The 11772-nt window shown below is 42.6% G+C and overlaps 1 protein-coding gene across 2 annotated transcripts in view; it reads right to left on the reverse strand.

Moving 5' to 3' along the window:
- IFT74 (intraflagellar transport 74) overlaps nt 1-10794 on the reverse strand; it is a 76752-nt gene extending 65958 nt beyond the window's left edge. For both annotated transcript variants that reach the window (XM_072153225.1, XM_072153234.1), the window contains exons 1-7: nt 10647-10794; nt 9344-9478; nt 8044-8179; nt 7558-7606; nt 6291-6389; nt 5863-5923; nt 4104-4163 (exon numbers count right to left, since the gene is read on the reverse strand). In XM_072153225.1, coding sequence (XP_072009326.1) covers nt 4104-4163; nt 5863-5923; nt 6291-6389; nt 7558-7606; nt 8044-8179; nt 9344-9466 — 528 coding nt within the window. In that variant the 5' untranslated portion in view covers nt 9467-9478; nt 10647-10794. The remainder of the gene's footprint in view (nt 1-4103; nt 4164-5862; nt 5924-6290; nt 6390-7557; nt 7607-8043; nt 8180-9343; nt 9479-10646) is intronic.
- Between the last annotated feature and the right edge of the window lie 978 nt (nt 10795-11772).

Below are 11772 nucleotides of genomic sequence, written 5' to 3' on the forward strand. Positions count from 1 at the left end.
ACAACCCGTAGAATAAGAGTAAATAATTTTTGAAACCGTACGATGAACGCCGTTAAAAAAAACTGTTGAAAACCCTCCAAAAATTATCATTTTTACCTATTCAATCTTACAAAAATATGCAATAAAAAAGTGATTAAAAAATACACACTGTTACTGGTGCAAAGTACAACATGTCCCGCAAAAAACAAGCCATTAACCAGCTCCGTAGCCAAAAAAGGAAAAATGTTATGCCACTTGGAAGACGGCAATGCAAAAATGATAGATTTTTCCCCACATTACGGTTTTATTTGACAAATTTAGTAAAATGTATGAAAATATATTCAAGTCTGGTATCCCCGTAATCGTATCGACCCATAGAATAAAGATAACCATATTCAAAAGTTATAACCATATAAAGCGACGCAAGTCAGAATCAAAAAAATGGGGCTGAGCCTTAAAGAGAACCTACCACCACAAATCTACCTATAAAGGTAGATTGGGTGGTAGGTGGATCAATGGGACGTGAGGATAGCCCTCGCGTAGCTGCGCGCCCTCGTCCGGCGATCCTGCCGTCTGCGCATGCGCAGAAGAGCAGGCCCGCGCCTGTTTCGGAGTTGTGACCGCGCAGGCGCGGGCCTGCTCTTCTGCGCATGCGCAGACGGCAGGATCGCCGGACGAGGGTGCGCAGCTACGTGGAGCTGCGCGCCGAAGATGGGTGAGTAGGAGGGGTAAAGTGGCTACCGGGGCGTGGAGTAGCCGCCTCGTGTAATCTCATATGCGGCTACTCCACGCCCCGGTAGCCGCATAAGTAAATTTGAATAAATATCAAATTAAAGTTATAAAAAAAGTGCAGGGACGTGAGGATTAGCCCTTAAAAGGGCTATCCTCACGTCCCATTGATCCACCTACCACCCAATCTACCTTTATAGGTAGATTTGTGGTGGTAGGTTCCCTTTAAGCTGTAAAATGGCTGCGTCCTTAAGGGGTTAACATACTCAGGGTATTTTGAGCCTGTTTCTCGTGACACACTGTACTTCAAAGTAATAGAAAAATTTTGATGATATCTTTTGTGTTTAGTAATGAGAAATTTTTTGCTTTTCAGGCAGAAGCACCCAAACAACTTTATAACTAACATTTCCCAAATGTCTGCTTTATATCGGCGTGGCTTTTTTGGCATCCTCTCTTTTCTAGGTTGTTGGGAGGATCAGAACTTTGGATGCAATCTTTCTCATTTTTATGAAAATTGCCAAAAACCTTTTTTAGAGGCACCTGCTCTGCTTTAAGTGACTTTGAGAGGCCTAAATAGCAGTAAAGCTCACTAGATTATACTATTTTAGAAACTACACCCCTCAATTTGTGAAAAATCTACTTTAAAGGGTTGTCCGAGACTTATGAAAAAAACAAAAAGGTGGCCGGGAGGGGGCTGCCTAAAAAAATAAAGATGTACTTACCTTCAGACGCCCTCCTCGTGTCCTGTTCTGCTGTCGCTCCGGTTCGCCTGCCATGTAAACAAACATGGGCACCGGAGCAGTGCTGGATTCAGCTTCCGGCTGGACCTAACAACCATACGGCCCGCATACACAGTGCTGCGAATAGGGATGGGTGGGCGTAGCTGGCCGGAAGTTGAATCCAGCACTGCTCCGTAGAGCGTCGGAAGGTAAGTACATCTTTATTTTTTTAAGCAGCCCCCTTCCGGCCACCTTTTGTTTTTTTTCCATAACTCTCTAACAAGAAGTGTGTTAACCCTTTAAGTTTTTCACAGGCGTGAAAACTAAATGGAGGTGTAATTTACAAGATGTAATTTTTTTTAGACAATATATTAAGTATGGGCAAAAATTACAAAGGACAAAGTATTAAATGCCGAAAGCCTCCACAAAGTTTGATACCCAATATCTCCTGAGTATGAGGATGCCCCATTTGTGGTGGTGACTGCTGTAAAAGCACACGGCCGGGCATAGGACAGAAGCAGCGCCATTCAGAGCAGATCTGCAATGCCACATTTTGCAGAATATAAAATGTTTATTTTTTGTAATTTGGACATACGAGGGATTATTTATTTTGTGGATGATATCCACTTTTCAGGTACATCATTTACGGGGGTTCAATAGCTAATAATCAGATGTTATTAACTCTTTCTTGGTGGTGGTTAAAAAAATCATTAATTCTTTATTTCCCATAAAATAATGTGTTATCTTTATTCTATGGGTCATCACGATTATGGCGATACCCCATTTATGTAGCTTTTTTTTTTACAGTTAACATGTTTTGCAGAATATAGAACTCATTTTGTGAGAAATTCGCTTGTTTTTGCAGCACCATGCATTATTGGGCACAACATTTGTAATTTTTCATTTTTAGCTTATTTTTAAGCTAAAAACGAAGCTTTAAGTGGTTTTAGAGCTTATTTTTTGCAGGACAAGCTTTACTTTTTCGTGGTATCATGTCGGGGTAAATGTTACTTTTTGATCACTTTTTATGTTGCTTTTATGGAGGTCAGATGTGAAAATTTCATACATTTTGTTTGCTTTTTTCTCACGGCTTTCACCATACAGGTTCAGTGACAATTTTGTTTTATTGTATGGGTTGTTACGGACCAGGTGATACACGATGGGGCACATTTACTTACCAGGTCCTGTGCGTTTCCCGATCCGGACTGTCCAACAAGGATGAACTCTGCCGCAATTCATGCAGATCGTGTGCCCGATATCCAGCATGTGTCGCTCCCCGCTCAGGTTCGCCGGATTTCACCTTCTTTTTTTCTGGTGCATGTAAGTGCATGGCTTGCGACACAATTTTTAAGTTAAATCCCGCAGTTTGTCCGAATCCATCAGATCATCTGATGGCCCGCCCCCCAATTTGTGTTGCATGAAAGCCGGCGCGTACGGCAAAAACCCCTTTTAAATCTCTGTCCCAGCAGAGCAAAACGGAAACCACCGGGATGTCCGACAAAAGTGAGGTCCGTGGGGCCATTAGTAAATGAGCCCCAATATGTTTAGTTTTTTTATGCTGTATTTGATTTTTATATGGGATGGGACTTTTAATCTTTTTAATATTTTTTTAAATTGCACTTTTTAAAAAAAAAACAAAACTTTTTTACCGCTTTATTTTGTCCCAAGGTAAGAAATGAACAAGTCATCACTTGTTCATTGTAATATACTGCAATACTAATGAGCTGCAGCACATTACATAGTCAGCCTATGAGGTCCTGATGGGCTGCCATGGCAACGAACGGTCGCAGCAATGCACTATAGAAGCCGCAGTCACTATGACTGCGGCGTCTATAGGGTTAAACAGGCGGGATTCCGATATTCACAATCCCGACTGTTACTGAGGGATCCCAGCTATCGTAGATTTACGTCAAGGTGTGGGAAGGAGTTAATGCTCCATCATTATTTGTGGGTTGGTATGTTTACAGCAATGCTTATTGTATAGCTTTATGAATGGATTTATTTACATTTTTAGGTCTCAAGTACATCAACATATGTATTTAACAGGCCGTAAGCGGAGAAACCTAATTATCCATCTGTGTCCTGTCTAACATCAAAGGGAGCACTGCTTACCCTGCCGACGTTGTAGGTATATGACAGTACAGGTCAGAAAAACAGAATATCTTTTGCAGCGTGGGCAGTTGGCTAAATTCATGGTGCAGTGATGAAATGTGCACAATAGAAGGCAATGGAGCTGTGAGTCAGTTACTGTTAGTGCAGCTTGCTCACGGCTAAAGCACCAGGTATTACACCAGGCATTACAGTAAAAACTTGGGGAAATTGACATTGTCACTATTCACATGAGAAACTGACGCACTTACACTGCTCCCTCCAATGCCTTCATAGCACCCTCAAATTAAATTCTGTATATTTAACAGGACATGTCTATGTAAATTGCCGCCTTATGTGACACAGTGCAATATCCATAACTGTACTTAAGATTAAAACCTCATGAAATAGAATGCCTAATAGTTATACCCAATGTGTAATGTTTTTTGAAATGCCAGTAATCAATAAAAACAAATGGTTACAAAACTAAACTTGATAAATAAAAACAAAACATTTAAATAACTATAAAACAAATATTGCCAAAAAATACAATATACCATTCTTTCCTAGAAAGCTGAGGACACTTACCATGTTATAGTCATTGAGTACTTCTTCCATGTCAGTGTTAGTATTCAGTTTGTCTACCAGCTTAAAAATAAACAACACATTTGTTAAAGCCACGAAGATAAAATAATGCCCCAATTTGAAAACTCTATTACAAAACGGTTAAAAAAATACAGTCCCAGATGTCATGCATTATATTGCTCCATTAGTTTTTATACAGCAGAGATGCAATACCAGCACAAACCATGCTCAGGAGTGGCACTGTTTTTGGAAGTAAGCAGCCTTGTTTCTCAATCAAGGGACAATCCCTTTAACAGCATCAGTTACATTCGCACACAACAAATGTTTAGGACACAGGATACAGAATAAGGGTGGTTCTGTGGAAAAGCATGCGATCGGTAAGCAGAACCCGATGTCTTGCATTAAAACAATGCAAGACACTGCATTCTGGTTACCGATTGCTTGCGTTTCCATGGAAATGCATATGCGATCAGGTCAAGGTATGCCTTAGTAAACGCAGCGCCAGCAGTCTATGTGACCGTACCCTTAAGCCGAGGCACACATTACGTTTGGAACCCGTTTGAGGGCCGTTTTTAAGCAGTCTGTAAAAAAACGGATGCGTTTTTGACCTGTTTTACCAATTATCTTAACTAGAACGGGTCAAAAACGCATGCTTTTTTTAGTGGACTGCTTAAAAACGGCCCAAAAACGGGTTCAAAACGCCATGTGCCTTAGGGCACATTCCCACAGTGCGTTTTGAAACTCATTAGAACAGCTGACGACAGGTGATTTGCCCAAGTACAATATTGTTAACACTTCTGTACAAAATGCATAGTAAACGTGATGTTAATGCATGTTTAACAATACGTTAATACATGCATTTTTGCAGTTTGTAAACGCGAGTGTTAACAATATTGTACTTCGGCAAATCACCTCTCCTCATCTGTCCTAATGCAGTTCAAAATGCTATGAAAATGCAACCAAAACGCACAGTGTGAATGCACCATTACATATACATTTTTAAACAGACAGAAAACATATGCTTTAAAATGGACCAAAAACGTTTGCGTTTAACGCCTTTGTTTTTAAACAGCTGAAGAGAAGATTTGCCTAATAAGATTGTTCGTAACAAAGCGTTTACAAAACGCATGAGTAAACGCTTTGTTAACACATGCATAAACGCTTTGTTAGCGCATGTGTTTGTTAATATTTTGTTAATGCATACATTAACATTGAGTTTGCAAGTGCGTTTTGTAAACACAATGTTGACAACAATGTAATTAGACATTTAATGCAAGATGGTGTTTTGCATTAAATTAACGCAAAACACCGGCGGCTCATTCCCGATCGCAGGCGTTTCCATAGAAACGCCGATGCGATCGGGTCACGGCCCGCCCCGGTGGGTGCGGCTTTGTCTGCGTTTTCAAACGCAGATAAAGCGTTACGTGTGACACCAGCCTGAGACATCCTTCTTTGAATTAAGTGACTGTGCACACACAGGTGCTTAATTCCCACTGAGGGCTCAGTGGATTTTTACTCCTTTATTAGCCTATCTTTGAAGTTTCATCTTTGATCTGACGCTACTGGCAATTCTTTGGATAGGAGATAAGTCTTTATGGGACAACACCTATAACGCTGGATTATATTGAGGTGTTTACATTTAAAGTGGCATTTATAATTAACAATCACAAGAATTTTTCAAATATGGGATCATTGAATATCTGCCCACGACTAGATGCCACCGAGTCACATTTTTGATTTGGAAATATAAAATAAAATGCACCATGTTGTAGTCGGCAAGTTGTCCCTGTTGTTCCTTGATTTCATGAGCAAGTACTTCAGCTCTGGAGAAACAATAAAATGAATTATTTACAATATTCTTTCTTCTTTGATACATAAACAATATTATAGCAATGAATGAATTATAGAAATCCTAATGTGAAAGTAGACTTAGGCCGGCCGCACACATGGCGTTTTGAACCCGTTTTTTAAGCAGTCCGTTAAAAAATGCATGCGTTTACGAAAAACACTTGCGTTTTTGACCGGTTTTACTAATTATCTTAATTAAAACGGGTCAAAAACGCATGTGTTTTTTAGTGGACTGCTTAAAAACAGCCCAAAAACACCACGTGAGCCGCCGGCCTTAGCATTCAGAAAGCATTTTCTATAGTTTAAGCAGAACTGTAGACATCGGGATAAGAAGTAACTTGCCTTTTCTCATAGGACAGATAGACAGAGTTCTCCTGGTTATATGTATCAATCTCTTTATTCAGCTTTGAAATTTCTGTAGTAAGTTCATTTATTTTCCCCCTATAAAAAGTCAAAAATGTAATTGTTATTAGCTGCACATTTATTCAGTTGTAAAATGAAAATAAATCCACAAGTCCCCAGAGACCAGCAACATTATTATTGTGAACAGTATGCCGTAAGTAATATATGCTATATTTCTGTTGATGTTGCTCATATATAAATACCTACAAAAAAGATAAAAAACATTATTGATAGATAGTTAGATATGACAGGAAAGTCCAAACCGCACACTCAGAAACAAACCAAGATGGGTGCAAGGGTCACAGGACTAGGTCTTAAAGGGAGTCGTCAGAAATTGGCCTACTAAACTATTACCAACCAGCTGAAGAGCTTCTTGATTATGTTTCTTAGGGTGATGCCACACGTGGCATTTTGAATGCGTTTTTGGCCCGTTTTTAAGCAGTCCGTCTGCGTTTTTTGACCAGTTTGAATTAAGATAATTGATCAAACCTCAAACCTGTCAAAAACGCATGCTTTTTCAAAAAACCCATGTGTTTCTTGACCGACTGCTCCTTTCCAGCCACTCCCAGGGGACGAGTGCCTAGTCACACAGCAGATGCTAATGAAAGGTACAATATAACATATCTTTTGTTCCGTAAAACCTATTTTTTATACAAAAACACTTTGGCAGTGTATGTACTATGCTCTGTGGGGGAGTACTAAAAATGGGTCTCCTGGTGACAGGTTCCCTTTAAACTCTCTGCCTCCTTGACTTCATAAAACCAACTGACACCTCACTTCAAAGTTGATTTTATGGATGATGCCACCACGCCATGAAAAACAATCTGGAAGCCTCTCATATGTTTGATAACATATTGGTAGTGGTTTATTTAGCCAATTTCTGATGACAGATTCACTTTAAGTCCTCCAGCAAATAGTAAAAGAAATTGAGCAGCATTCCAGTTGTGATGATAAAAAATGTAGACCTCTTTATTCCATAGCAAGTGATAGCAGCAATAATTTGGCTCAAACACATTTTTAAAGGCTTGAAATAGGCTGTGTTTGAGCCGAAACGTTGCTACTGTCACTTGCTATGGAATAAAGAGGTCTACATTTTTTATCATCACAATTGGAGAGCTGCTCAATTGTAAATACATGTGTGGGCACAAGCCCTAAAACACACTAATTCATTACAAAATGAAGTATATAAAAAATAACTTTGACAAACCTAAGGAGCCCAAGGAAGTAAGATTTGTCCATAATCTGTCTTTGTGGACCTGAAAAAAAATAATACAAAATTCAGAAGTTTTAATTTTTTTTTGTATTTAAAAAACAAACAAATGATCTCTTGTGTAAGGTTGTCTATCATCTCTCTGGGTTAGGCCCCATTTACATGACCATTGTGGGGACGTATACTGGACTGCAAATATAAGCAGATGGCTATGGTGATCCGGGCTCATACACATGGCTGCGATTCCACAGCTCTATTTATGGTCTGACTGCCCAAGCTATAAAGCTCAGAAGAGGTCCTATTCCTGCACATGTTCGGGGCTTGAGTAGTCATTTATACAGTCATAAAGTGAGCAAAAATCCCACACAGGTTAATAATTATACTTATTTATATTCAGCATCGCTTTGGAAAACAGGTCGCAAACAATTTTAGTTTTATTTGGCCTGAGACAGCACAGAGAGAGTTAAAATATGTGGTTTTTACCTTTCATTCCCGTTTTTATTCCACTAAGACCCTGCTGGGTGACAGGCCGGTCTGCTACTTTTATTTGAGATGAAAGCACTCCCCCTACTGCAGGAGGACCACCACGAGTCCCAGGTCTAGCAGTACCTGGTGGCATCTGCAGAGAGAGGAATGAGGGAGAAGAATTACTATTTTAAAGCACACCTTTCATGGCAATTTGGGACATTAAACCACGCACAGGACCTTTATACAGTGAACTGCATACGACACCCCTTTCACTGGGTGAAATGAAACTGGAGTGTACTACTCCGGCTTTAATTAATTACTGCGCAGATGAACACAGAGGGACTAGATAAACGGTGATTTGGGAAACTTAACCACCGAACCATAAGGGCAGGTGGGTGCTTTAGAGTCCCAAATTACCCTGACTGGTCCTTGCCCTGCAGCACAGAAGACTATCTGTACAGGAATTAATTTACTATGTTCTCCTGCCAGCTGAAAGACCTGCGATGACATCATGTCATCACATCACCCGCAGTGTACAATTGCAATATCTGAATGCTTGCTGTGTGAAGAGAAAAGGAGCAAACCTTGGGCAGACGTGGGGAGGCTGACTGCGCAGAGTCGGGGGCAGACAGTGGGGAAGGCGTGGGGAAGGCGTGGGGAGGCCGCTGGGAGGCTGGCCGCGCGCAGGGGGAGGACGCCGGGAGGCTGGCCGCGCGCAGGGGGGAAGAAGCCGGGAGGCTGGCCGCGCGCAGGGGGAGGACGCCGGGAGGCTGGCTGCGCGCAGGGGGGAAGAAGCCGGGAGGCTGGCTGCGTGCAGGGGGAGGACGCCGGGAGGCTGGCTGCGCGCAGGGGGAGGACCCCGGGAGGCTGGCTGCGCGCAGGGGGAGGACGCCGGGAGGCTGGCTGCGCGCAGGGGGAGGACGCCGGGAGGCTGGCTGCGCGCAGGGGGAGGACGCCGGGAGGCTGGCTGCGCGCAGGGGGAGGACGCCGGGAGGCTGGCTGCGCGCAGGGGGAGGACGCCGGGAGGCTGGCTGCGCGCAGGGGGAGGACGCCGGGAGGCTGGCTGCGCGCAGGGGGAGGACGCCGGGAGGCTGGCTGCGCGCAGGGGGAGGACGCCGGGAGGCTGGCTGCGCGCAGGGGGAGGACGCCGGGAGGCTGGCTGCGCGCAGGGGGAGGACGCCGGGAGGCTGGCTGCGCGCAGGGGGAGGACGCCGGGAGGCTGGCTGCGCGCAGGGGGTAGACATTGGAGGGTGCCTATAAGGCGGAAACAAACATTTGTCCAAATTCAATTTCTAAATTTCATATATGTACTCACCGAAGTTGAAAGCCTACTTGCAGTTGGAGGAACTCGGATTCCGCTCGGTGGTCTGTTGGGAATGGAGCCAATGCCTGCCCTTGAAATGGGACGAGCTGATGGAGGCCTTTGGTTGCTTGACATTTTATCTAATTACTGGAAAATAGTAAAGTTTATTTTCAGTAATTCATAGAAAAAAAAAGAATCAAAGAGTACTTTGGTAATAAACAGAATGTTTAAATCAAAAGTTGAACCAGATGCCTAGTAAAGTGATCATCACTGACTAAGGAATAGACAGCTGCCATTGGAGACAGATAACAAACCACTAGTCCATAACCACGTAAAGTAATCTGGGGCAGGGGAAAGAAAAATCTCCCCCTACTCTGGAGTTCTAGCACTGCTAGTAGTGTTGGTTGTAGCAGGATGCACAGAGGGAAATAACTGAGCCTACCTTACAAGTCCATTACAGTAGAAAAGGCTGCCTGAGCAGCATACACAGGACCTGCTAGGAGTTTTTTGGCTCGGCAGTTGGCTCACACATGGGGCCATTGAAAACTAATAAGAGCAATGATATCTTATCCGGTAAGGCTGCAATCCTTGCTGAGAACCATTACAGGCTCAGTCTTAAATCAACAATTGCAAGTTAAATGCTGTAAAATGGTGAAACTTTCCTTCTCCCTGCAGAACCAGAAGCACCACCTGACCCTGAAGATGTGTGTGAGGTCAGTGACATGGCTGATGTTGCCAATCACTGGCCTTGCTGGTCACCAGTGGATGTCAGGGACATCACTAATGCAACAAAATCCGCACTACAGCAATGCTGTCTGTAAGCCACTGACTAGCCACATAGAGGGGTCACTGATGTCATCGCTGACCTCTGGAGATGCCACATAGAGGGGTCACTGATGTCATCGCTGACCTCTGGAGATGCCACATAGAGGAGTCACTGATGTCATCGCTGACCTCTGGAGATGCCAAATGGAGGGGTCACTGATGTCATCGCTGACCTCTGGAGATGCCACATGGAGGGGTCACTGATGTCATCACAGCCATTCTGCACTTTGTTACCAGCCCTGATTAATGTGCCATGTCTGGATGATGCCAATGTAATGTATAGCCAGTGTGTGAACTAGACAACGCGTTTATAAAGGCCCAATCTCATTTACTGACACATATAACACACTAATGGCAGTAAAATGGGTGGAGCTTTCCACTGGTGCCACAATGTTTTCACTACCTTCTGCATGAGAAATGCCAGCAGTGTACTGGGAAGCCTGTGTGCTAATAACTACACATAGTTATATCCTAATGCCACAGCACTCACCCTCCCGGCCTGCGCTTCTCTCACTCACTCCGTCTCCGAGCAACCAAGTCACGTGTGGAGGGAAAGCCAACGAAAGACAGCGGCAGGCAGGGAGTTCTCGCGAGATGTGCGCCGTGTGCGGTCATGTGATGTATATGCAACTGGTGGTGCGACATTTGCGTGTGTATAACTATGTATATCTGTAGCCAGTGATCTATATCCATATACGTCAGTACTGGAATTCGTTTCTGCTATTCTCTGTAGTGACTGGTGCAGCCTAATACATTATAATGGAGCAGCACACTGCTGTAATACTAATATTACTGACCGGAATAGATCATTCAATCGCTTTGTGAGGGACATTGTGTTGTTCTGCTTTTCTATAACGGTATGTTTGGGAAAGTTTTACTGAATAAACTATTACTAAAATGTGTTATAAATATATATACAGCATCATCCTTTTACAGTTTCAGCTATAGATACAGAGGATAAATGTACTTATGCAAAGTGAAAGGCTACAGGCATGGCCATAAGTTTTGAGAATGATACAAATTTTAATTTTTACAAAGTCTACTGCATCAGGTTTTATAATGGCAATTTGCATATACTCCAGAATGTTATAAAGAGTGATCAGCTTTACAGCAATTAATTGCAAAGTCAATAATTGCCTAGAAAATGAACTTTTTCCCCCAAGACACATTTCAACTTCATTGCAGGCCTGCCTTAACCCCTTAAGGACGGAGGGTTTTTCGGCTCATTTCTAGCTCTCCAACTTCAAAAATCCATAACTTTTTCATTTTTCCGTGTACAGACCTGTGTGAGGGCTTATTTTGTGCGTAACAAATTTTACTTTCCCGTAATGTTATTTATTTTAACATGCCGTGTACTGCGAAGCGGAAAAAAAATTCCAAATGTGGAAAAATTGAAAAAAAACCGCACATGCGTCACGTTCTTGTGGGCTCAGTTTTTACGACTTTCACTCTTCGCTCCAAATAACACGCCTACTTTATTCTTTGGTTCGGTGCGATCGCGGTGATACCAAATTTATATAGGTTTTATTGTGTTTTAATACATTTTCAAAAATTAAACGAATGTGTACAAAAAAGAAAAACATTTTTTTTTGCGAAATGAGGCGACGTTTTCATTG

This window comes from Engystomops pustulosus, chromosome 1 (assembly GCF_040894005.1).
Source record: "Engystomops pustulosus chromosome 1, aEngPut4.maternal, whole genome shotgun sequence".
Lineage (NCBI taxonomy): Eukaryota > Metazoa > Chordata > Amphibia > Anura > Leptodactylidae > Engystomops > Engystomops pustulosus.